At 41.3% G+C, this 27,822-nt stretch overlaps 1 protein-coding gene across 1 annotated transcript in view; it reads right to left on the bottom strand.

Annotated features, from left to right (window-relative positions):
- Positions 1–17,239: 17,239 nt before the first annotated feature.
- Positions 17,240–27,822, bottom strand: part of KNL1 (kinetochore scaffold 1) — a gene marked incomplete at its 5' end in the record, with an annotated part of 106,556 nt that continues 95,973 nt past the window's right edge. Inside the window, 4 exons of the mRNA XM_075194645.1 lie at positions 17,240–18,221; positions 25,758–25,880; positions 26,510–26,628; positions 26,950–27,059. Coding sequence (XP_075050746.1) covers positions 18,125–18,221; positions 25,758–25,880; positions 26,510–26,628; positions 26,950–27,059 — 449 coding nt within the window. The remainder of the gene's footprint in view (positions 18,222–25,757; positions 25,881–26,509; positions 26,629–26,949; positions 27,060–27,822) is intronic.

Here is a 27,822-nt window from a genome sequence, read left to right as displayed (position 1 = left end):
AGAGAGAGTATCGGTTGCTGTTTGACGAGACAGGTAGGACAGCCGAGGACCGGTATACAGGCAGGTATACTGGCGGCGAAAACTAGAGGTTTTTCGCAGCACGCCCAATAGTAATCACAAAGTTAATTGATAGCATATCTAAGCGGTGCGATTGTGAGATCGTGATTGTGACTTGGGAGAGTAGCTGGAGGAATTACGTTGGCAAGGTTGGGTAACACCAGTGCTACCAGTGGTTATACACTCAAACAGGTGTGCTGGAAATACAGGGTATCGTGAGGTTGGTACTTTTGTGCTCCCAGTGTTAGGTTTCCTCGTTGGGTATGCTGACAATCGTGTGTTATTGTTCTGGTGTACTTAGTCGAGAGAAGATGGTCAATGATGTGCTGCCTAAAGAAGGGCCGATTGGTTTGGCGAGGTTTCTTATGTTTAAGAAATACGGTGCGTACGCAAAGGCGTACTGCGACAAAAGGGTCAAGAAGACCAAGGATTGTGCGAGACCTTTTCCAAAGATTGGTAGTTTCGATTCAGATGTATTAAGTATTGTTAGAGATAAAATATGTTTTTTTAGATCAATGGAAAAGAGAATTAAACACAATGACTTCGTAAAACTGTGGCAACAGGAAGGGAACACGTGGCAGGGTAACATGCGTACCGGAAGGAAGCGTTGCAAAGCGAAAAGTGAGCGCAAGCGCGCCCCCACCGCCATAGGCGGTTGGGGTGGTAAATACAGTCGATACCAATAATGTTAAAAATTAAACTATTAACTTATATCCTGTATTAAGTCATGTTAAAGGTAATGTTTCAGAAGAAGATGAACCCATCGTCATTTCAGCCATTGCCCATGCTAGTAACATGCAAGCGGTACCACACAGACAAGGAAAAGGAACGGTCCCACCAGCAGGGGCAGCGGCTGAAATTGGTGAGAAGAATGTACAAATTAAGAGGGGAAACAGTCATTGTACTGCAACAGTAATTCCAGCAAGTAGTCCAGAATGTAGTGATTTCATAGGTTTACATCCTGTCCGCACAATAGCAGTTCCCAATGGGAAGGTGGACAAAGATGGTGTAGTTACTATAAAACATGTAGCAATGCCTTGTCCATGGACTAGATCTGAGCTGCATTCAATTATGTCTGATTTCCCTGATCCTAGAAAAGATTTGTCCAAGTGTCAGAAATTTGTTAGAAATTTAGGTAATGCACATGAGCCAACTAATAAAGGTTGGAGAGTGGTGTTGAAGGCCTGTCTCCCTCTCAATACTGATGTACAAAAGTTTAATAAGGATTGTATATTAGAGGAAGATAAGTCCTTAGCAGATGATGATAATCAGGAAAATATTAAACATATAATCTCACAGTTAGCCTTATATTTTTCCAGTGGTAGTGAACTGGAGCAAAAATGTCACTATCAAACAAAAAGATAGTGAGATTGCTGCAGATTATTTTGCCAGAGCTCTGTCAGCAATGACCAAATACACTGGGATATCAAAAATAAAGAATGATGTGCACCACAGGGAAGTAGCTGTTACAGTACTAATGGATGGTCTCAGGGAGAATCTAAAGACTAGGGTACAACCTATTTACCTAATTGGAGGAGAATCAGGGTAGATGCTCTTAGAGAGTCTGCCGTGGAGCATGACAAAAATATAGGTAAGAATAAAGAGTCGCAAAGTGATAGGTTAATGATGGTATATATCCAGGCTTTAGAAGGACAACTTACACAACCACAGACTCATAACACACATTATAAGTAAAGGAAACAACATAAATTGAGGAAATGTTTTAGATGCACTAAAACAGGACACCTAGCAAAGGACTGTAAGGAAAGAACAAGAGCGGAAGCAAGGAGATTGGGATCACCTAAGCGGAAATCACATAGATACCCACAAAGAGGGTGCACACAAGTCTCAGAGGTTTCCCCAACAGTTGCCTGCACACATAGCAGCAAATGCTTAGTGGGAGAACAGTAGCCAACACTAGTGGTCAGGTCATATCTGTAATCCTACAGCCAGGCAGGGTAAATATTAATCTGTGGAAAGTGTAATTGTTCAGATTTAAAGATAAATTAACTTAAATGTATATTTTCTTTTTGTTGTTTGTTTATCTTCTGTTCTTTACTTTACTGTCGCTGGCTGATGATAAGGAATGAAAATGTTTTTCTTTGTTATTTGAAACAAACTTTGTTTTGTTCCTCTTTTCTGTAGATAAGGACAGACAAAGACATATATATACTTAGTAATTATATGGGATTGCAGGAGAAGTAAAAAATTTCCCTTGAAAGACAAGTTAACAATGGGTCATTGTAACACTCTTTCTTCTAGGTACTGTGGCCTATGATAACTTAGTTGGCTGAGATTAATTATTTAAAATAAAGTGTGTACATACTCTGCTCTAATGTTGCTTTATGTATTCCAGGAAGATACACATGGGAGATAGAGTATGCGTCGCAAAGGGTTAATTTTGCACTTCTCTATTATAGTCACGAGTCCATTGCAAAGGTATATAGTTATTGTGATCATAAGATACCACGTTCCATACGAGCTAACGATGGACGACACTGGATTGGATGGTTGATGTAACTCCCTGTTAAACTTGATAAGAATGGGGAGGGGTCATATATTAGTGAATAACCCATAGTGTTCAATCCAGCTGTGATTTTGCTGTATAATCTCCTTCATTGCTTTTCTGCAAATCCTTTCATTATTATTATTCTTTGCTGTCCTATCTCTCATCCTTTACATCTGTCAGTATCTCATTCTTTTCTCATAAAGAGATACCAAAACACATAGACATGGTCTCACTCGTGGGGCTAAGACATTTGTGTCACATAGGACAGAATAAGGGGTACACACTACACTGAGAGTCACGGAAGTAGCTAAGGGTTTGTCTTATATTTATAGAAGCTGCTGATTTTACGCAGAAGTTTTGTTGTGAAAATATGATTCATGTTTTATAGATTGCATGTGGTATCTGCCTTTTTGTCTGCTGTGCAAAGTGTGCCTTTAGATGCATAAAGGGTGGAAGGAGAAAGAGACTCGCTGAGGTAGACATACAGATATGCATCTCTGTGTAGAACATAGGAGTAAGATTTTTGCCACAAGACTTGACATAAGTGAAACCCTTTAGAAAATGAAAAATTTTCACGTTTTATATATTTTTTTTTTATAGTCAGACAGACATGTACTGAATATTGTTATAATTGACGAAGGTGCTATAAAAATTGACCCCTTTGCCCTCCTCACTTAGTCAGGTAGCTGGACTTGTGGGATTGAAAATGGCATGTGAGTTGGCAGAGGGTAAATCAATTGATATGCATTGGTTTTTAGTATTTTTCTAGGGTGCGACGTTGAGGCGACTGAGGAATTTTTATGACAATAGCAGTACATGAGTATAACACTCACATTACATGAAGGACTTGTGACAGTGACACAGTTACCAACTGAAGTAGCCGTTATTTAAGTTAAAACTTACACACATGACTGTGCATGACTTTAATAACAGGGCAGACATAGCTGTCAAGTGGGCTGCAGGGTTTTACATGACAACCAACAAATCAATGTTTTGTTTCTTTGTATGGTTTTAAATTGTACACACTCATCAATTAGTTAATATACGAGATTTGTGTTACCTGAAGAAAAAGCAGTCTGGAAGGTGAAGGGATGTGTTCAGCAGTCCACTGGATCCTGGAGAGATGGACAAGGTAGGCCTGTGGCTCCCAGAGTGTACCTTCCAGGCCTAGCTGAAGCAGCACATGGTCTGACTCAGCTGGGTAAAGAAGGTATGTGGAAGCTGGTAAGAGCATACTGGTGTGCATCAGACGCCTTACTTGATTGAGAGAAAATGTCAGGAAGTCAATACCAATAGAGCCACCCCATACCCCTCCTACAGATAGACTTTCTCCAGGTAAAACAAATCAACTTCATCCAATTGCCACCTTGCAGGATTCTCAAGTATGTACTGATGAAATATATCTGGTTAAATGTTTATTGAAATGTTTCTAATATTGCCGTGTCATACTCAAGGTTTATGTGAGTAGCTGTGGTATCCCTAGAGTTATAGAAAGTGATAGGGGTATTCATTTTATTGGTAATAACTTTATAATGTATGAGCTGTAATAGTAAGTTACATACTTTTTATCAGCCGCAAACCAGTGGGAAAATAAAGTAAACGGTACTAGCTAGAACGAATTGAATAAAATGTTGGTTGAAACTTGACTGGAGTGGCTGGTAGCTTTGGCCACTAGTTCTCCCCACTATTAAACTCCTAAACTGCCTCTTAACCTGTCATCTTTTAAAATACTTTTGACTTTTCCTGTGATGAGTTTCTAATGGAGAGACTGTTCAAGATCTTATAAGGAAAAGACATTAACTGTTATGATGTTGGACTGGGAGAGAATGTTGTGAACTGTAATTTTCTACACTCAGTGTTGATGACCAGCATCACGTCCTTAGGAGTAGCAGAGACACACTGGTACCCATTCCATCCACTACAGAGGAGAAGGTTCCAATTACACTCGTGAATCTGTTCTGGGAGACCCAAGATAGCAGTTAACAACACCTGAGCCAAAGACTTTGCAAAGACGGTTATCCAACATGGAGCACCAGTTTTCCCCCCCTTTCCAATGTTTCTCTCATCTCATTCTCTATTTAGGACAGTCAATTCTTTCAATTGTAAACAGGTGACAGAGGCTGGTTCAGGTAGTGATGTTGGGGAGTTGGGGATGAAGGAGAAGTTGTTAACACAATCGGTCCAGCCAATTACTCTATTCAATTTAAGGGTAGAAGGAAAATTTGCTAACCTTGGAGCTCAGAGACAGTGTGAGGGGCCATTGTCTGAGGAGTATTACGTCCGTAAGTACTTAGACCCCATAGTTGGAGAGGTGGATCCAGCGATGCCAGGCCAGGCTGGGGCTGGTTTAATGAATATTAACAGTATTATAATATGTTGCACATCTGTTTGTTGTTAGTGTGATTAGCCCACTTGACATTGCCTGATGTTGTTGCCACATTTCTAGGAGGGCCCGATAGTATTTGTCTCTCTACATTAGTGGTAGCAAGCCAGGATACAGCACTGATGCTTATTATTCATTTTGGAGGAGGGACCTCACTGACTGTTTGATTAATTTTTCATAGTGTTTCATATTTAATCAATGAGAAATCCTTCATCATGACATCTGGTGGTAGAAAAATATACTCCATGTAAAGTAATAATTGAGGGGGCATGGCTTGGCTGAATAATTTGGTGGACGCTTGTACTGAAAGCTACTGTAATATCCTGAAATATCTATCTGCATGGAAACCCTTGTCTACTCAAACTATTTCTGTCAGAAAAAATTCTATAAAAGCACTGGACACATTTATAAAGTATTATCTTGGCAGTATCTTTTCATTCCCCCAAGAGCGTGGACATACAGCCTACAAGGTGTAAGGCCACGGGTCAAATCAGGCCTCAACAAATGTAACACATGGATCTGTCAACATCCCCACTTACCTTCCCCTAACATGGACTAAGCCAGCAGTACGCCCACATGCTTGAGTGGGCTACAGGTTTTTCAGCTCTGTGATCTTATGTGCTATCTCAGTCCCAGGCTCTGACCTACAGCCACACCGTAAAGGATCCAGGGAAGGGCGATACCAGGAATGGGGCTCCATAATTTGATGCCTCAGCCAGTGGAGTGGAGTCATTTAAAACTCCTAGGACAGGAGATTCTCACCCCAATGAGCTGAGACCGAACACTCTAATGACTAGGAGCACAGCCCTCAGTGAAGACCTCTCTATTGGGGATTGTAGCCTGTGGGACGTCCGAAGCAGAGACATTTCTGCAAATCAGATCTACAAACCCTGTTTAGACCAGCCAATACTCTGATTGCCACATTGACTCAGTTGTGGACCTGGGGGAGGGGGGGGGGTGTGATTGCCCCAATCCCCCCCCTAGCAGCAGTAGGCATCCAGTGGCAGCTTACTATATTCATGTTCTCAGTGGATGACAGACAGAGAATCCTGTCCGGCTGCTCTGATTGTGTTTTAACACAATCAGTGCGTCAATCTGCCCCTGCATTGACTATACGTAATCATATTGCATCAATCTTTTACTGTCTAATTGGTGACATCACCATTCAGGTAATGTAAGTGCTATCAGCAAGCCTATTAAATCAGATATTGTTATGGTGGAAGAGCTAGAAAGGCTTCCTCAGACAATGACATATTTGTGGCATTGAAGAAAGCAGAGGAGGCATTGAACAAATTCCTGAGCGATAGGATAAAGTTGGCATTCCGGAAGTGTAAGCATACATATTTCCAGTAGAGAAAAAAAAGCCGGGAAAGTTGTTTGCAAGGGCCCAGCGCTCATGACTCTCTCAAATTTTTATCTCTAAGATAAAAGAATACTGGGTAGTAACATTTTGCAGTTTCAAAAAAACAGCAGATATCTTTCATAAATATTACACAAATTTGTACAATTTATCATAACCCCTCTCCCCTTCTCAGTACGCAACAGGATCCCAATGCATATCTCACCAGAATACTGGATAGTCATGGAAGAAGCGCACAACTAGAATGGTCCTTCACGCTCAGAGCAGCAACTGACAACACACCCAAAAGGAAAAGCCCTGGCCCAGACAAGTTCACAATCTCATAAAACTTTCAAAAACAAGTTGTACCCATTCTCCTACAAGCCTTAAATGAAATTATAGCTACCCCAAATTCCTCCTTCCAAGAGTTTGAAGCACATATAACTGTCATTCTTAAAGTGGGCAAGGACCCAACCCAGTGCTTAAGCCATGTACCCATAACCCTGCTAAATGCAGCCATTAAATTACTAGGAAAAAAGATTGCCAATCGCCTGATACTCATGCTAACGGAGATAATCCATAGTGACAAAGCGGGCTTTGTCGCTGGCAGCGAAACCAGGCACAACACCACCAAAATCATAAACTTAACATCAAGCCTTACTTTCTTACATGCCAACAATACTCCTCTCCACTGACACTGACAAGGCATTCAACAGGATGTTTGGAAATTCATGAGAAGTCTCAAATTTGGGCTTGGGTCCCTCCTGCCTATCAAAAATCCTGTCTCTATATAAACAAACGGCGAAAATCAGTTTTAATGATACTCTATTGAATGACTTTGGTATCAATAATGGCACAAAATTGGTGTGTCCCTTGTCACCATGTCACACTATGTATGGAAGCTCTAGCAAAGGCAACAAATACTAAACCTGATATCACTGGGATACGTGTGGGGAAGAATGAACATAATCTGCCTGACAGCACTGGGGTCATGAGTTTGATTCCTGACCATGACCTTATCTGTTTGGAGTTTATGTTCCCCTCGTGTCTGCGTGGGTTTCCTCCGGATTTCTCCCACACTCCAAAAATATACTAGTAGGTTAATTGGCTGCTATTAAATTGCCCTTAGTTTCTCTCAGTCTGTGTGTGTGTGTGTTAGTAAATTTAGACTGTAAGCTCCAATGGGGCAGGGACAGATGTGAGCGAGTTCTCTGTACAGCGCAGCGGAATTAGTGGCACTATATAAATAGATGATGATGATAATGTTGCTGTTTTTGCAGATAAGCTACCATAACGAACCCATTGGTCACACTTCCCATGATCGGAATTCCAGACATTTAGCCAACTACAAAATAAAACTAAAACTGAACGCTCAAATCTATATGTTAGGTCGCATAAAAGTACAACACCATCAAAAGTGTGTTTATGCGACCTATAGATATAAGCGCTCCATTTTAGTTTTATTTTGTTTGTGGTTGGCAAAATAAGTAACTTTTCATCTGTTGAAGCAGCACATTATTTCCTTTATGTCCACATTACTTGGTTATTGTACTTTTGCTGTTAGATTAAATTGAGCAAAAGGAGTAACCTATATTGATGCCTAGCACCTGAAACTACATGTACCTTAAATGTGCAAGTTTAGCCAACTATCAAACTTTTAAAATCAATTATTCGAAATCTGTAGCATTTAACTTCAATGTAGTAGTACATACAATCCAGGGCTTACAAAGTGCCTTTGCATTCATTTGGCATATTTCCCACATCAAATGTTTGGGTACCCAATTAATTAGAAACACAGATTATATTTATAGTACTAATTTCACTCCGAAACTATTAGAAATATAGTCAGATCATCACAATTGGTGATCCAAAAACTTCTCTTGGATGGGGAAGTCAATATAATCAAATGAACATCCTGCATCTCATCAAGACCCTGCCCATCCATATCCCCTCTAGATTTTTCAAAGACATCCAGGAAGCCATCAGGGAATTTGTCTGGGGAGGGATAAAATCTAGCTTTAAACATGGCCAGAATGGGAAGACTTTGGCGTCAGTTGGTCAGCTTAACATATATTGCAATATGTGGAACTAACATTCCCTGTTTTTAATATAGAACAGTACTTGATATAGCATTAATTATGTGTTTGGAGAGTGCAGAGTATCCCTGTTTTCTTGTCTATAAAATGTGGGCAACTCCCTTTTGCACCCCAGTTTGTACATGGTGAGTGCAGAGGCTCTATGTCTGTTTTTGAATATCATACACATACATACGCCCTTTCCCCAAGAATTAGGTATCTGCCATTTTTTAATTGGTGATGATTCTCCACTTTGAAAAAGCAATTAGCACCAATCAAAATTTCTACTCCATGACGCTTAAATGGGCCAGAGGCTGAGCAGCAGGTTGGGTAGTTAAGATTGTGAAATTGAGATAGGAAATGTAAGAAGTGGGTCTCCTGGATAACAATATCTGCTTTTTGGGTTGCAAAGCTCTTGAGAGCAATTCTCCGCTTATTAGGGGAGTTCAGACCCTTTACATTTATAGAGAAGAAATTAACCATTATCCTTGATCATAACATTGAGAAAAAAAATTAGGCTGGGCGGTCGACAGCTCTAAACAGTCTCCAACAAATTAAAGAATGAAGGGAAAGACAGGAGAGGAAAGGTGGGAGTAGGACAGAAAAAACCTGAACGAGTACCCTTAAAAGGGAACTAATACTTAAGTCACTTAAAAGAAAGAAGTGACAGAATGGAAGTATGTATGTGGGGGCGTGTGCCTGGGTCATGGGCACTCTAATGTAATCTAAACAAAATATTATAAACAAAGTCATTAAATATACATGCACATCATAACAATTCTGTACCATAGATTATAGTGTAATAAACAAATCTAATGGTGAAACGCATAAGGCGGTATATATTATCACCAACGTAACAGTTTAACCTCTGACAGCATTAAACAAGAATCAATCTATATCAAACCATAACAGTTTAAGATTAGAGCATGGAGTATATCCATGGTGAAAAAAAAGGAGATAATGTCCAGTAAGTAGCGTGGTATAGTGGCACTCCAGCTAATGCACCTTGGGGGGAAAGCAAATTTTGAAGAAGGACACAGCGTTTGTATCAATACTGACATGGGTCAGTGTAACACATATAAGCTCCAACATGTGAAATGAGCGGCAACTCGACTTGCTTTGGTAGTGGGAGTTGGGTCTGTATTTGGACATTGCAGTCATTAAAAATCACCGTGGCCTTCCCAGGAGACAGGATGGCCTCAAAAGCTACCATTTCTGTGGACTTGCAGTTTCGTCAGGAGGCCCCAGCGATATTGAATGTTGGCCCCTCATAAGGCCGCTGTTATCTGGTGAAACAGCCGGCATTTGGCCAGCGTAGGGCAGATAAATGTGGATTTGTAGGTCTCCCAACTCCGCCTGATCAGAAGGAGGGCAAAGCAGCTTGCGGGATCTGTTCTTTAATTCTGTAAAAGTGCACCCATAATAAAGTATCTTTGGGTGCAGAATCCGGGGCATTCCGAGATATAGGCAGACGTATATGATCTATCATTAGTCGAAGCCAAAGGTAATGGTTTATGGAATAATTCTGTGGCGTATTCATAAAAGGTCAGAGTTAGCAACAGAGTCAGGGATACTCTGAATTTTGATGATATTGCGTCGTGACCTGTTCAAGAGTCACCATTTTGTCCTTAGTCCAAGCAACTTTTTCCTACAGAAGGTCATGAGCAGATATCAAAATTATTATGGGAAGCCACACGTTCCTCCTACTTATATTCAAGTAGATCCGTTCTGGTTCCCAATAGTGTGACATTAGCCTTGATTTCTTTGATCGAAAGAGAGTTCAGAGATGGGGCTTGTATTTAAGCGCTTGTAACAGAGACTGAATGGATCTCCAAGTAACAAGGCCGTCCATTTCCAAGGCCTGTGTGTCAGCCAGAACACGAGATAGTTCTGGTTGTGTTCTAGGTGGAGAAGTTTGACACAATGATCACAACGCAGCTTGGGATGTAGCAGTGGCGGCCAAAGATGCAGCAGAGCAAGTGCCTATGCTCACTGGAGGGATAGGTTTTTCAGGTGTCACTTTCTTAGGAGGAGCCATGGCACCCAGGTAGATTAGATTTAATAGAACATATACGGCAGGAACCTCCTCCGCAACAGATAACAGCTAGTACCATACGTACCTACGAGGATAAGGCATGAGCAGCATTTAGGTTAGAGTATGGCCCAGTAGAAGAACAATCAAGCAGACCTCATCAGGTCAGCAGGACGGAGGCAATATACAGCCGGACAGCTGATGCAGCATAGTAACTTACTGGCATGGATGTAAAAGTGATTTACATATCGTCAGTCTATTACAGTGCAAAGTCATCTGAACCCTCACTAGACAAAGAGCTGGATAGTTTTAAGCCGTAACGTAGCAAAGTAGATACTAGATGGCAACAACGTCCTACTGTAGTGGCCCAGGAGCTGGTAATATGTGACCAATAAAAAACAGATAAGTGCTATGGCAGGTACCTTCTTGTTGTCTGCGACTTTGTTTCCTTCCCTGCCCACTGATCTGCTGTAACCCGACTGGGATCTTCAAGGCATTCACAGGACAGCCTTTGGTCTTTATTCCCAGGAGGTCCGGGATAGCCTATAGTCAGGCGGGCAAGTGAGTGGGAAGTAGCAGAGATGGTCGTCCGCCAATAGTATTCGGTTGTCACACACAGGCTCGGCTGCCACTCGGCGGTTTTTGGAGTGACCATAGTTGTGCGAGCTATGCGGCTAGACCAAGGCCCGGACATTTGGTTTTCCGTACTCCGACCGTAAGTGGCCGCCCACGGTCTACTCTAGACCAAAGCAGTGGAAAAATGACACAATAGCTGGTCTGGCCAGGGATCCCGTTGGGGCTCATGCGGAGGGATTTTTGAAGCGCAGCACACATTCGGTTGGGTGGCATATGAGAACTACCTCAGGGGAGGTCAGCTGAGATCACATCAAGGAGAAGTCCCCTCAAAGCAGGAGTAGGCAGCAGGGCAAGTAGGTTATAAGTGTCTACCAGCCCCAAAAAGGTGTGATTTAAGGGGTCCTGGTACCTGGAGCTCTGAACCTGCACATCTGGTCAATATGGTGTTTAAGCCACGACCCCTATCCAGAATTGTTTTATTAATGTTTGTTCCCAATTGCAAAGCACTATGGCATTTGCTGGCGCTAAATAAACGATGATGATGACATTTAAACCCCAGTAGTTCATACAAGGCATAAACCACCAAGTAAAAGAAAAGAACCCGGCACCAACAGGGGAAGACTTTCTGTTGAATCCACTTAGGCTATGTCGGCCTATATAGAAGATAACTTGAGACTCAAGCAGAGATAGTGGGTAAACATGGTCTCAAGGTGGAGTTTGGTTAGGTAGCAATTCAATACCGCAGTCCCAATGTTCATGCAGAGGGAGTTTAGAGGCTTCTATTTCACAGAAGACATCGGCAAATGCTTCTTAAACAGTCTCTCCCTTTCTTCTGGAGAAAGACAAGCTCTTTCCAATTACATTGGTTTTTTCATGGGGATCACTGGGGAAAGAAAACGAGGTGCAAGTTGGATTCCGGATCGCCATGACTGCTCCCTTTCCTGATGACGTTTCCGGAATCGTATGCCTATCTGGTTACAAAAGGAAATCAAAGAATCCAACGAGGGAGAGTGCACTCGTCTTGCCAATTCAGCTTTGATTTTGTCCATAAGCCCTTGCCAGAACGTAGGCATAAGGGCTGCGTTGTTCCACCGTAATTCACAAGCCATGGTACGGAATTGAATGGCAAACTGGCCGACTCCAATGGTTCAAAGGAGGATAATTGAAAGGCCCCAAGCACCAAATTCAAGTCCCAAGGTGCTGTAAGAGGTACATAAGAAGGCTGGATGTGTAGAACCCCTTGGAGGAAAGTCTGCACCACTGGTTTACCCACCAGCCTTTTCTGAAAATATATGGAAAGGGTCGATACCTGAACCTTAAAAGGAACGAAGGCTAAGGCCCATCTCCAAAACATCCTGCAAAAGAGCTAAGAACCTGGAAATTCGAAAGACCATTGTTGAAAGGACGAGTCCTGTGTTTGCAAGAATTGACATACGCCCGCTACTCTATAATAATTTCAGGCAGAGACCGGTTTCCTGGCCTTCAAATGGTAACTACTCTCCCCACAGTGTGTCCAAGTTACGGACTTGACCTCCCAATTTTATACACCCGGAATGAATACCACAGAAATTGCTGAGACATACATTTCCGCTCCGCATAATATCCGGGACACCCCCTTCAATGCTTTGGCACTCGTGATGCCACCTTGTCGATTGATGCATGCCACAGTTTTGGCATCGTCTGACTGGGGGCGTCCTGGTACATCCCGAAGGAGTGACTGATGTCCCTGTAGTGCCAGCAGCATGGCTTGGAGCTCTGAAATATTTATTAGGAGTGACACTTCCTGAGCAAATCGGAGACACTCGAGCTAGTGGTGAATAACTACCACTCCCCAACCTTGAAGACTGGCATCTGTGGTGACCATTGTCCAGGACCACTGGTGCAAATGACATGCCCACCATCAAATGATCTGCCACCAACGAGGATAGGCAAATCCTGGGAGACAACGGACGTGTCAGAGTTCAGCTGAGGGTGATATCTCGACCAGATGGACAAGAGGTCCCACTGAAGCGTCCGAGAGTGTAACAAACCGTACAAAAGCGTTTCAAATGTGGAGACCATCTTCCCCATCAGTTTCATACATTGTAGGATGGAAGGTTGTCTTGCTTTCAAAACCTTTCTAACCCTGACCTGAAAAGAACGTACCTTGTTGACTGGTAGATAAACCTTCTGCGCTCTGGTGTCCAGTATAAGGGCGAGGAAAACCATCCATGACAGGGGACAGATTGGGATTTTTGTAAATTTAGAATCCAGCCCTGCTGTTCCAGCAGTTGTTTGGTCAGCGAAAGATGGAGCCGGAGGATTTGATCCAAGTATGTCTTTAGTAACAAATTGTTCAGATATGGGATGATGCAGACTCCCAGGGTACGCAGCCGTTGTGCCATGACCGCTATGATCTTTGTAAAAAGACTTGTGGTGCCATGGAAAGGCCGAACGGAAGCACCATGAATTGAAAGTACCCCACTGCAAATCTGAAAAGTGACTGATGCCCCTCCATGATAGGCACATGACAAAAAGCACCTCGGATGTCGATGGAGGTCAGGAGTTTATTTCTGGGTGGACAGGTTTCATATGAAGTACCTGAGGTCAATGATCAATGGGTTGGAACCAAATAAATATTTGGGGCCTTTAGGTTGAGAATGGGGTGAAAGAAACAATCTGGCTTGGGAACCAGGAAGAAGTTTGAATAAAAACTTCTGCCCCTTTGCCCCTCCCGGGACTGGGAGATAACAGCCACAGAAGGAATTGAAGCAATTGACTGTTGCATAGCCAATCTCTTTACTTTGTCGCTTGGAAGAGTGCTGGAAATAAACTGAAGTGGCTGACGTAGGTGGTCTATCATGTAGCTATGCTGCATGATCCCTGTAATACACTGGTCCCGAAACAAGAGGCGTCCTCCCACATCTGAGGTCGCAAGGTGGAGAGGAATGTCATCAGCCTGCAGGCTTTTCAGGGTTTTTCGGCACTGTTGGAATAGGACGGCCTGCCCCTCTGGGACTTACCGCTTGAAGTGATAGGCTTCTCTCTGCAAGACTGCCCACAATTTGAACAAAGGGTTGACTAAAGAAACCAAAACAAGGTTCTCGTGGCTTGTGGGCAGTACAGGGAGGAAGGAACATTTGTAGACTGACATACTATTTGTCATCCAGCTGTGGACCAAAAAGAAAAACAGGCATAAGGAAAAGTTTTCAAGGACCTTTTGGATTTGTTATTGTTCCATGAATGCAACCACAAAGTTCTCCTAGCTGCAACTGCTGATTCAGAGATGGAAAGAGACACTGAGGCTGTATTCTGAGCTGGTTCAGATATCCTGAGACTTTTTTCAGATGTAGTGCCAGAGGAAGTGAATCCAAATCCTGTAAACAGTCATCAAGCTGATCTACCCAGCTCTCCATCACTCTAGCCACCCAAGCAGAAGAAAGCATGGGCCTAAGCAAAGTTCCTGCCGCCATGTAAATGGTATTCACTTTACAGTCAGTGCCATCTTTAAGAGTAGCCACGCCAGGTACAAGAAGAGTAGGGTGCACCAACAGTGCATCCACATTAAGTACCTGATCCCACTTGTCCATCTCATCTGGCAGAAGTGGACAGAGGCTAGGACACCTAACAGGTACAATGCTGTCTGGCTGTTCCCATGTCAACTCAATGATGGTTTGTCAGCTCTTTAGAGGGAAGCAGACTGGTCTGGTCTCGTCCAAATCTATATTTAGAGATCACACCGCACCAAGTAAAATCATTAACTCCTTGTTATATTATAATTTGTATAGGATACATTCCAATTACCTAGAGGATTGAATCAGGGTGGGTGCACTCACATTATGAAATAATTCATTCTACAAAGGAAACACATTTTATTCAAATCAACAATCATTGAGTGCCCCCAACAGAAAACATAACATTTTTATTGATATGCATTAAAAATATTCACTTAAATTCTCAATCACTAATACATCATAATTAGCAAAATATTTAAAATCAATGGTAATGGAAATTGAGATATTTACTGTTGAAATAGCAGTTTGACACTGTTAACCACGCTTCTGCTTGTTTGGATATATTTTTATAATGGGAATTCTCTTTCTTTGTTTAAATAATCTATCTTTTCACATATTAAATTTTATGGCATATGAATTAATTTGTAGATAAGTATTGTAAGTTATTAAAGCAATATAATTTGTCTCCTATGGACATTTAATGCCTATGATAGTAGCAACTGATTTCTTTATATGTTCAGCCTCAACCGCCCATATTTTTTCCCCCATGGAATACAGTTTGATTGGGGCTTCAGTCCTTTTTACACATCAGCAGGAGGTAATCCAACCTCCTGTCCCTTTAACAAATCTAGGTTGATATTACAGCCTGGGTCCTGTGTCACTGCAACCATTTACTCAGTGACAGGGATGTGATACCTCCCCCATGTCCATGCACTGCCATGGGACGGGACTCTGCTTCCTGTCCACCTTTTCCCACTAAAACTGGGGTGAGATATATATTTGAATCCAAACTAAATCCAGTTCTTGGGTCCCTCAGGTCTGGTGCCACCACCAAATTGAGCACAGAGTTCTGCAGCTGCTGCTTCAGCCATATCTCTTTGGGTTCAGCTGTGCTGCTTAGTTCATTTATTATGTTAAACCTTAAGATCAGACAGTTCAGGACATTGAAATAAAACATAACCTGCAACAAATGTTGTGCATAGTGCCCTGGGACACTTATCTATTGAGTCTAGAGGAATGGGAACCAATTAATAGAGAAAGTTTTACAATATTTGCATGACTTTATCAAGCAATAAAAAAGGCATTCCTCAGACAAGAATGTAGGGCCTGATTCATTAAAGAAGTTAAGTAAAAAAAATTGAGTAAGTCTCCTGGACAAAAGCATGTTACAATGCAAGGGGTGCAAATTAGTTTTCTATTTTGCACATAACATGGTTTTGTCCAGGAGACTACTTACACTTTTTTCTACTTAACTTCCCTTAATCAGGGCCGTAGACCTTAACAAGGAAGGAGCACAAGAAACTAGTCTAGTTCTCTTTTAATAATAAAATATATGTACAATGTCCTTTTATAGACCTACAGGCTCATTTGCGGTCTTCCTTAACCGATCTCTCCACCATTTTGTTATTCTAATGTGTGTAGTGTAATATTTTTTATTTGGAAAGTGGTTTCCCAGTGCCTCTGTGAACAGTGGTTAGCGTTTACATGCTGAATTGTCATAATGACCCAAAAAATTCAAGTAGGCCCCCTAGCTGTACACACTGTACGCGAGAGCTGGATGGCTCATGAAGTACATGAATTTAAGCATAAACATACAAGACATACTAACAGTATTGTTCACATGCCATAACAGCCAGTGCACCTACTTCATTTTATTAGATTGCTATTCTGCTGCAGCATAGCAGCCCAGACAGCACCATACCATGGAAAATACGGAAAGGCACTACAAGTGACGACACAAACTGTAAATGCCTACAAATAAAAACACAGCTACATACATTAGGAAATAGCAAACAAAAATGTTGAATACCACAGAACACATGCCTCTTCAGGATAGTCATATTGTTCTCTACTTTAGCTTCTATTGTCTGCACAGTTACATTGTAATGTCATCTAAAATTTTATTTCACCTATATCCCGTGACTAGCAAAACAGTGGAGGTCCCATGCTAAAGACCCATGCTAGCGCGCTTAAACATCATTATTCAGAAGAAAAGGAAATTCCCACAGATCAGTGTTACTTTACAAGACAAGCTCATCTCTGGAGTCATGTACATGTGTCAGAAACTGACATATTACTATTTCAATTTGAGCTTCTCCTGGTTGTCAATGAAATGACAAGAGACATTGAAGAGTAGATTCCCAAAAGCAGCACAATGTTAGCAAACCTCTTTAAATATATTGCAGGCATCACTGGGACCTTTAGTCTGTGCAATTCATGATCGGTTGTGGAAAGGAGGGGGGGTGTGAAGTGTATAAAATATCTTTCATTTTCTATCAGTTCCTAAAAGCAGAGTTGAAAGTATATGCTATATGCATATGCTCATTTTCAATATAGGCAGAAAACTAACACACACACACACATAATATATATACGTATATATATATATATATATATATACATATACATATATATATATATATATATATATATATATACATATATATATACATATATATATATATACACACACTGAAAATGTAATTTAATAGAGAAAACAAGGCAGCATTTTCACCATTACAATTCAGCAAAAAAAAAAACCGCATTGCTTAGCATTTACCATTTACATTTATTTAGAAACAAACAGGAAAGTTGAGAAAATGAGGAGTTAAATAGCAATCAAAAAAACAGATAACAGGTAAGCCAAATAAACAATATTAACATCTATACAGCACATAATATCTCTATGTTCCTGAAATAAACAGCAATACAACTTTTTGATAGAAACAAACGTAAAAAATTTGATAACAAACTAAGCTAGACTTTGAGAAAGGCAGACAACTGGTAATGTAATACTAGAGATGCGAAAAAAAACCCCCAAAAAACAAAAAAAAAATACAAATAAAAAAAAACACCTGTAGCTAAAGTACTACTGCTCCAAATAAATAGTTATTAGTTATATCTAAATCACATAACGGAAGTTGGTCTGCAGAGCATTAGGACTATTGAAATTGAAACCAACTCAACTTATCACAGTGACACCATAAACACTCTGATGGCCATTTTAAGCATTTATTGTTCATAAATGCCATCACCGTGTCTTAAACTTATGTGGTTCTTGGTGCAGGTTAAATCCTCTCAGCTAAAGAACAACAGGTCTCCTTTTAGATCACTTCTAATACTCTCTTCACCTTTGACTACCAGAGCTGCAGGCATCAAAATCCATTCACCACAGAAAAGTCTAAAGAGACTGGACATGTCTGAGTCAACTGAGTGAATAGGTGCAATGGCTGTCCAATCACTTGGCCCCTCCTCCAGAAAAATATCCAGGCAGCAATACGCAAAATAATACAACCTAGAGTAGCACTCTAGAATGAATTCACAACCTTCTGCTGGGCAGGGGTTAAGGGATTTTGCGTTTAAAATAACTCAGGTCAGCATACCCTTTTAACAGTCATTATAATACAGAAATTCAGTACAGGTAAAGCATTTGTGAACATTTAAACAAGGAAATTTTCATATATTGATTTCACTGCCCTCTTCAGGAGCCATAGACCCACAGGAACTTTTGACATAACGGCAGTTAATCTGCTGTGGCTGGAAAGTAACAAGAATTGCATGTTAAAACAGACAAAATATTAGGCCAAATCTTTTTTTAAAATATACATACACTAATATATATCTATCTATCACATATACATAAACTAATACATAAAACTCTGGCCTATCACCATCAGACTATTAATACACCTAGATGACAAATCATAGCCTATAAATTCAATAAAAGTACACATTTACCAAACAATAGTGTTGAATGTCTCAAAAAATTGCATCCTGCTCTGAACTTTTGGCTCAAAAAGGGTGGGCTGATTACGGACGAAAAAAAGTGTAAATTACTGTTTACCAAAAGCATCTCCATTTTATGCAGGCAGACAGAAACTGCAATTTTTAGCATATATTGCGTGACCGTTCTGATAATTATGGATGATAGAGGTAAATCCTGATATTGCTGAGATGCTCCATAATTATTTTAGAGAGGCATACACATTAAAGGTGCAGTAGGACATGGGTAAACTGCAGACTGGGAAGATAAATACAGTTTACAGACACTCAATAGACCGCAAAACCCACTTGGACTCTCCAATTACCCTGGAAGAGATGGATGCAGCCATAATGTCTTTCCCTACTGGTAAGAAACCTGGGTAGATGGTCTCCATTATAAAATGCTTTGTGTTTATATAACTCTATGTAGCTAAGCTACTGGAAACTTTTAATGATCTATATGAATCTGGCACACTCAAATTTCTACGTTAGAAGCGTGAATACAGAAACCAGGTAAAGATCCTTTGCACCCTAATTCATATAGTCCTCCTCTATCCTTACTATCAACAGATGTGAAAAGTCCAGGCTAAAATATTAGCCCTCAGGCTTAATAAAGTAATAGCTGAAGTAGCCCATCCGGACAAAACATGGTTTATGCCCGGAAAGTCCACTTCCTTAAATCTCAGGCAGCTGTTCATCCTTTCACATAATAGACACAAATAACGCAGAAGTAGTTGTGGTCTCTAGACACCTCTCCAAATCGTTTGACTCAGTTGAGTAGAATTACTTGTGGGAAGAGATGGGCCAATTTAGTGTGGGCCCCTGGTATATAAAAAAAGGATTTTTGTACTTGCCGTAAAATCCCTCTCTCGTAGTCCATTGGGGGACACCGATACATTGGGTATAATAGGTGGTATTAGTAGTTCAGGCACTAAACAATTAAATCTGAGTGTAGTTCCACCCCTGCTATACCCCTCCCACAGGAAGGAACCTCCGTTTACGTATAACAAAGCCCAAAGAAAAGCCATAAATAGATTAACCAACACCATTACACAGGCAAACCAACAAGCACCCAGAGCAAGGGTGGGTGCGCTGTGTCCCCCAATGGACTGCGAGTAAAGGATTTTACGGCAAGTACAAAAATCCAAATTCTCTCATACGGCCTATTGGGGGACATTGCGGAAACCCAAAAATGCCCCTAAAGGAGGGACTGTTCCGACAACTGCACGCAAAACCTTACGGCCAAATCTGGCAACCTGTAGAATTTCACAAAGATGTGGACAGACGACCACGTAGCCGCCCGGCACAACCACAGAGACTATGACGTGCGCCCAGGCAGCACAGACAGCCTTGGAGGTATAAGCTGACAAATCTCCTGGCAGCCAATTTGATGGTGTAAGTGATCCAGCTAGCTAAAGACAACTTTGATGCCCACAAACACAGTTGGTCTGCCTCAAATAGCTATAGTAATTGGCAGCAGACGACGGCTTCCTGGCTTTGATCTTAGCTTTCACTACTTCTGTAGAAAAGCCTTTTGCCTCCAGAAGCATGATCTGAATAGCCACGCCTTCCAAAACCAGCCGGCCTAATGACTGGCCGCGAATATTTCCCTGTATGAGCAAGTCTGGTCGAAGAGGCAGTCTGAACGGAGGTTTTACTGGCATTCCTAGAAGATCTGAGAACCAGGCTTGTTGCGCCAGTCCAGACTCACCAGAATGGATGTCACCCGTTCCCTTTGCAGCTTCTTGAGAACCTTCGGTAGCATGGGAAGAGGAGAAAATAAATAGACTAGGTGAAACCACAAGTGAATCACCATGGCGTCTACAAATCCTGCTGGGGGATCTTTGGATTTTGCGCAGAATAGGGTAACTTTGAAGTTCAACCCTTACGCCATTAGATCTACTTCTGGACAACTCCATCCTTGGACTAGGAGATCGAAGACCTCCTGATGTAGGGAACATTCTCCTGGGTGGACCTTGTTGCGGCTTAGATGATTGGCCTCCCAGTTGTCTACTACGGGAATGAAGATTGCTGAGATCATAGATGCAACGCTCTGCCCACAACATTAACCTGGTCGCTTCCTTCATGGCCCTGGTACTGCAAGTGCCGCTTTTTACAATTTAGATACGTGACTGCCGCTGCATTGCCCGACTGAACTCGGACCGGCTTTTCCAGCAAAGCTTGAAGTAGCACATTGTAAATTGCTCACAACTCCAGCACATTGATGGAAAGATGACTCCAGCGGGTCCCGCAGGCCCTAGATCTGATAGTCAACACGAATCCTCCCTATCCTCACAAACTGGTGTCTGTGGTGACATTGTCCACTCCCATATCTGGAAAGATCGGTCCCTAGAGAGATGTTACATGAGGAGTCACCATATAAGGAACAGGCGGACCTAAGATGATAGTCTGTCAGTCCAGGTGGAATCCTGTCCATTTGCGCAGGGTCTCCCACTGGAGACCCTGCACAAATGGGTACTGCCTCAAAGACAGATGCCAAAGCTTCATGCTTTGTAACAAGGATACTTGTTGCCTGCTCAAGAGGTCCCTGGTCGTGGATTAGTCTGAATTAATCTTGTCCTCTGGAAAAAAACACTGACACCAGGTGTCGAAATACAGACCTAGAAATCGCATTTTCTGCGCTGGGAATAGAAAGGACATTAGCAGGCTGATTATTTAACCATACGCCTCCAAGGAGGATATGGTTATCTGAATGTGCTGGAACAGGGTCTGGGAGGATGAAGTTTTCAGAGAAGATCGTCCAGATATGGAATTACCACGATACCCTGGGAGCAGAGAAGGGCTGCCATCACTGCGGTGAAAATCCTTGTGGCGGTGGCCAGACCAAACGCTAATGCACTAGACTGGTAATGGTGGTCCCTTACTTCAAAGCAGTCGGCACTGATAACCCTGCCATATGGGGGACATGAACATAGGGATCTTGTATGTCCAGAGCAACCCTGAATTCTCCCAGGTCCATGGTCGCATGACCGACTGGAGTGTCTTTAGATTGAGACTTGGTCTGCAGAAATGGAGCAGGACTATTACCAAGCCGAGAGTGACAATCCAACTGAACCAGGAGTCGGGGGATGATTCAAGCCACTTGTCCTGAAATATAAGACATGCATGCTCCCCCCACATTTCTGCAAATGGGGAAAGACATTCAACTCAGTCGGCTTAAGTTTTCCTTGTCTTAAAGGCCCCCAGGCCTCGACGGAACCCACTCGGTAAGAGAGCAGACTGACATGACAGGAGATCCTTTAGATCTGCTGAAGGGGCAAAAAGGACCAAAACCTAGGATGTTTTGGATTGGTCTGAGTAAATGGCAATAAGATGGTTTTTGGCTCTAGTCTGAGCTGGTCCCACCGTGCTCAGATTAGGGAATACTGTCAAAGGGCACTGCTTCCAGAGTGAACTTGGAAACCACGTCCACTGACCAGGAGTGAAGCCACAAGGAGCACCTGGCTACTATAATTAGCATGTAACATAGTATCCCATGATGCCTGACCCAGGAAGTCAGAAGCCTTTCTGATGTGTTCTGTAATGCCCAAAGACACAGCTGTGGGTCCAACCATCACATAAACCTTTGTCTAGTTGTTCTGCCCAGGCCTCAATAGCCTTATTTACCCAGGCTGTGGACATACCCAGCCTGAAAATACTGACAGCAGCTCCCATAAGCAGAACGCAGCAAGAAATCCCATTCTTGTCAGTGCTATCGGGGGGATGGAGGACAATAAATGAGCTATGTCACCTGCCTTTAAATAGCGAGAAACCAGCTGTGCGTGATGTCTCTGGGTTTGTAACCCCCAACACCAAATCAGCCAAGTCCTAGAGGATTGAGGATTCTTCCACGCTACCAGACTTCTCCCCAGATTCTCTGGAAATTTTGCCCTCTTCCTCAGATGAGGGGTCAGAAGTGGAGTCTAGTATCCTGTAGACCTGACCTTTGTGTTTTGTTCTGTGTGATGCATGTAGCATGCGTTCCAGTGAGGAAAAGGCATTAGCCAATCCCTGGGCTGACTTCGCAAGGGATTGCGCTAAGGTGGATTTCACATGAGACACACCCGAGACTGGTGTGACCCTTTCTGAATTTGACAGGTGTGATGTGGAAGTAGAATGGAAGATTCACCTACCTCACGGTGAGACATTACCCACATGAGATCTGCTATGGAAGATGTCCAAGGACGCAGCCACGGAAGTGTGAGGGGACTCTAGGATCTCCTCTTCTTCTCTTGTAAACTGGCTGCTCCCACGCTGTTAAACAGATACATGTCCGTTCTGTGCCCTCCTGTGTGAGAAGCAGCGACAGCTGTGCTCTCCGACTAAACGGAGATCTGCCTGTGGCTGCTTCTGGTCCCCCTGATATCTGGCAACGGTCGTTGCCTAGGTGGGAGGGGGACAAAACAGCAGAACCTGTCTGCGTGCTGCAGTCACAGCTGTCAGTGCTTACAGCTTACTGCCGGTTAGCTGCCCATAGATTATTAAATGTCTGGCCATGCTGGGGGCTAATAGCGCTGTTAAAGCTACTCACCCCACCTCAGGGACCTGGGGCAGAGGAAGGCCGCAGGCTATTCACCCCCTTCCCGGGAGGCATTCTTGAGCCCAGCAAGATTCCCCCCCCCCTAAATAAAAATTAAATTAAATAAAATAATTGGGGAAAAAAAAAAAAAAGAAAAAGAAAAGAATAATCTCCAGGACGAGAGTCCTGGAAAACATGCCCGACTATTTAGGGCATTAATACTAAACTGAGGCTCTTCTCTGTTGGGGGGTATAGCAGGGGTAGAGCTACACTCACAGATTTAACCGTTTAGTGCCTAGACTGTCTGTACCACCTACTTTACTTAATGTATCGCAGTGTCCCCCCAATGGACTACGAGAGAGGGATTTTACGGCAAGTCCAGAAAGCCTTTTTTTCTTTATATACCAGGGGCCCACACTAAATTCGCCCATCTCTTCCCACAAGTAATTCTACTCAACTGAGTCAAACGATGTAGAGGTGTCTAGAGACCACAACTACTTCTGCGTTATTTGTGTCTATCATGTGAAAGGATGAACAGCTGCCTGAGATTTAAGGAAGTGGACTTTCCGGGCATAAACCCTGTTTTGTCCGGATGGGCTACTTAAGCTATTACTTTATTAAGCCTGAGGGCTAATATTTTAGCCTGGACTTTTCACATCTGTTGACACCAACACTAACCCTGCAGGGAGTGTAGGTAACGAATGGATATATATCACACTAACTCACATTAGGCAAAGGCACTAGGTAGGTTAGTTCACTATTCCCCACTTAGTTTGCGCTGGCTATAGAGCCCCTTGCATGTATGATTAGGAACAATTTGAATTTAAAAGATCTTGCAACACCGCAAAGAAAGGATAAAGTGGCCATCTATGCAGATGATATGGTACTGTTTTTTTCAGATGCAAATGGCTCCATAGAAAACCTGCTACAGGTGGTGAACGAATTTGGATCCTCTTCAGGGCTTACTAAATGAATTAAGACAAGTCTAGTATTTTACGTAGGGGTGGGAATTCCACTGAAATGGACACCCCTCCAGTTTAAATATCTGGGCATATGGATCACTCACAATACATTTGACTATGAACAGATAAGAAAATCAATTGGAGGTTGTATATTTATTTAAGTCTATAATCAATACATGGCAAAAGCTACCTTTCTCGGTGTCCAGGAGAATAAAATTAATTAAGATGAAGATACAACCCAAGGTCTTCTATTTAATCCAAAAAGTGCCTTTTTTATCTCGGCCTTTATTTTTCATGGGATTGATCAATCTCTCATTTCTTTGGTGTGGGGAAGAAAGAGCTAAAAGTAAAATTAAGCTGCCTATACAGGTCTAGAAATTCCAGGGGTCTCACTCTCCCCAATCTTAGGCTCTACTATAATTACTATTACTTTGAAACCCCAGCATTTGAGGTGGGCCAGTTGTAGATACGAATTTTCATGATCTACATTGGGAATCGGTGGGATAAATGCATAGTAGCCTTACCCCGTTACAGGATTTATTGGCAGCTACAGTTGATAAATGTGTAGTCCCGTTGATAGTACGGAATGTGAAAATATGGATTCCTACAAATATAATGACAAGTGGAGAAAGTTTAGATCCTAGATTCTTGCACTCCTTTATGGGGTAAAAATAAACCCAAAGAATTGAGGTCTGTGGGAGAAAAATCTCTCTGGTCCTAGCAGGAAATGACTGCTCTAGGACAACTATATGTAGCTGGTACCTTCAAATCCTTTGGGTATTTCAAATTCCTCTCAATTGTTCAGATAAATGTTTTTCTCCTACCTTCAACTTAGACATGCTTTGCTGGCACAGCAAAAACGGGATCCCAAACCTCTTGAATGTCCCCATTAAAAAGCTACTTTAACCTCAGAAGGCTCACATCATTCATGTACTCCTATCGACTAAGTGAATCAAATACCAGTGATCTAGTACAGTTAAGAAGGAAATTGGAGTCAGATTCCAGCCCTTTTGATGCAAAGACTAGGGGATTATCCTGAGTAGGCCCACAATTCCACTGCAATGTTAACATTTCAGCAAATAAAACTGTATATTTTACATAGGACATATCTTGCTCCCATTAGATTCTCGAAATTTGGCAAAGGGTGTAAAAGCACTTCCTCAAAGCGTGCCACAAGGTCTGGGACCGTTTGGCATCTACTTTAGGACAGCCCAAAAATTAAAAACTTTTGGTTTAAAGTTATCAGCGGCATCAATAAAACTAGTGTTTCAATACCGTTACATTCTTTGGCTACATGCATTTTTGGGTTGCACTTAATGTGACAACAATCTATAATGAATTTATTTATGATAGCCAAGGTTTGGATAGCTAGGTTATGGTTGGTACCCAGCAGTCTGAAAATTCAAAACTGAACCAAGTTGGTAAATGAAATAATACGACACAAGAGATTTGTATACACTAGCAGAAAGGCCTTGCCAAAATTGAAAAGCATCTGGAGCAGATGGACTTACTCTCCTTATGCTTTAGGATATTAAGTGTGGATGACTGACCCCGTGGGCAGCTATGGCACATGACATTTGATACAAGACATTCATAACTATATGTTCTATTTGCACGCTTGTGAGGTTGTATGCTCTATGACATAATTTGCACATCTAGTGCTCAAAATACTTTTACTGTGTAGTATGCAATGATAGTTTGTTGAAGTTGTACTTTGTTTCATTTCAAAGCCAGCTAAAAGGCTGCAATGTTTTATACTATAAAGCAACAATAAAAATACTACAAGAAAAAAAGTTTACTAACTGCATGCCAAAACATAGTTGTACTTACTCAATATTTCCAATACGATTAAGAACTGTAAAAGCCAAAGGTACTGTTGGATAAGATTCTGAAAAATGTACTGTCAGCTCAAATTTTACAAACGCTGCCAAGCTTGAAAATAGTAGCCTCACTCTACGAATAGACAAAAATAAAAAATAGAATTATAAATACACCACAGTGCTAATGAGGGTTTTCAGTTCAGAGGAATAGTAAAAGTTGAAGCACTGCACTAAGAAAAAAAAACCCCCCAAAAAAACACTGCTTTTTTTTTTCTTTCCGGTCATTTCTTTATATTAATATTGTTTATTTTCTTGGCCTCGGTCAAGGCACACAACTGATCTATGTATACAGGTGTACACAATTCAGGTTAGATAGCAGAGCTGTCTCTTAACCAAAGGTTTTAAAAAAAACAAAAAAAAACCACACAGCTCTGAGAAGGATAAAAAGCACAAAAGGAATCTATAAAGCAAATGCAATGTATTTAGACAAAAGCAGCAGGAGGAAATATATAATGCAATAAATTAAATCTAAACAGGGTAAACCACCCTTAAGAATTTGGGAGTAAACTCTGGCATTGCTCACTGGATGCACTGAGGGGAAACAACAAAAATACTAGTTACATTATCAAGTATATCTAGAATATATGCTAAAACTTTTCTTTGTTATATTGTGCACTCTTATATAATCAGACTATGATTTAATTCCTGTAGGAATCCAGAAATGTGACAGTAACATCAAATTGTTGCAGAAATATCACTTACTGCTTGTTCTGTACTTGTGTCAGCACTAGATTATATTTTGCTCCCCATTTAGTTAGGTATTCAACTTCTTCTCCAAGTAATTTACATCTGCTTACCACCAGGGACACCTCAAAAAGCAACTGCAAAGCAGAAAGTGCAGGTTTCATTACAATTTTAAAGCAATGAACCAATGCATTTGCTTACTGACAATTAAAATAAATCTATTTATATGTAGTTATCACATGCAATACTGAATTGTCAATCAATAAACTGAAACAAACTGTAAAGCTAACGTTACACAAGCATTTTGTGTAACAGCACTTTTATTACACGCTATATTTGCCTGCATAGATTAAGTAATGCAAGGGCTGAATTCCCGTCACATAAGCACCAACATTCTACAAGTCATCAAAAAACAAAATAATGTAATATTTACCCCTTAGCTTCAAGAAATGTGTTACCTGTGGCAGATCGTTTTGTGTTTTACAGGTCTCATGAAAGTTTCTGTTTTTTTCGATAAACTGAGAAATTAATCTATGCACTAGAAGGGTTGAAGGAGGTGCAAGTTCTTCTGCAAAACCATCAAAAAGCGTAGTTACATAGAGCTTTCATACACAATTGTAAATATAATTGAAGAATCTCCAATTAACATAATTCTGTACATTGCATATCAAATATGACTTTAAATTGGTTAAATTTGTTTACGAAAATGCATTTTTATCGTTTAGTCAGCTTGAATATATATTTTATGTGTACCATCTCTTGACATTAGACCCTCAAAAACAATTTTATTTGCTTTATTTTTTATCTTTTTTTTCTGTTTTAACAAGACAAAAATACAAACAAGCAACAGAGAAAAAGAAAAACCAAACTCATAAGAAATTTATAGATATGTGTTCATAGATTTTTGATTATATAAAGATATTAACAATATGTGCACGGAATAGGGAACCCTGTAAACCCCCTCCCCCTTCCTATAATTGTATATTAATCAGAATCAACCATGTCTAGAGGAATACCAACTGAACCATATTTTACGTCGTAAGGTTAAAGATATACCTAGCTATATAGTTGTTTGTATTATCTTCTAGAAAGATACCATAAAGGTACAATTTAGGGCCCATAGAAAGGGCCATAGGAACAGTTTAAAAAAAACAAAAAAAAAAAAAAAACACTCCCATACCTCAGACGAAAAGTTTTACTACTGGACATTCCCACAACAGATGCCAAAAATCGGCCGCCGGGGAACAACATTTTTTCCCCCTTGCGAGTGATCGTACAATTGGGGGTGTGGCAGTACATCATTGGGTGCATGTCTAGCAGGTGAAAAGCAT

The sequence above is a fragment of the Mixophyes fleayi genome, unplaced genomic scaffold (genome assembly GCF_038048845.1).
Source record: "Mixophyes fleayi isolate aMixFle1 unplaced genomic scaffold, aMixFle1.hap1 Scaffold_99, whole genome shotgun sequence".
NCBI lineage: Eukaryota > Metazoa > Chordata > Amphibia > Anura > Limnodynastidae > Mixophyes > Mixophyes fleayi.
This window is presented reverse-complemented; position numbering and strand designations above follow the sequence as displayed.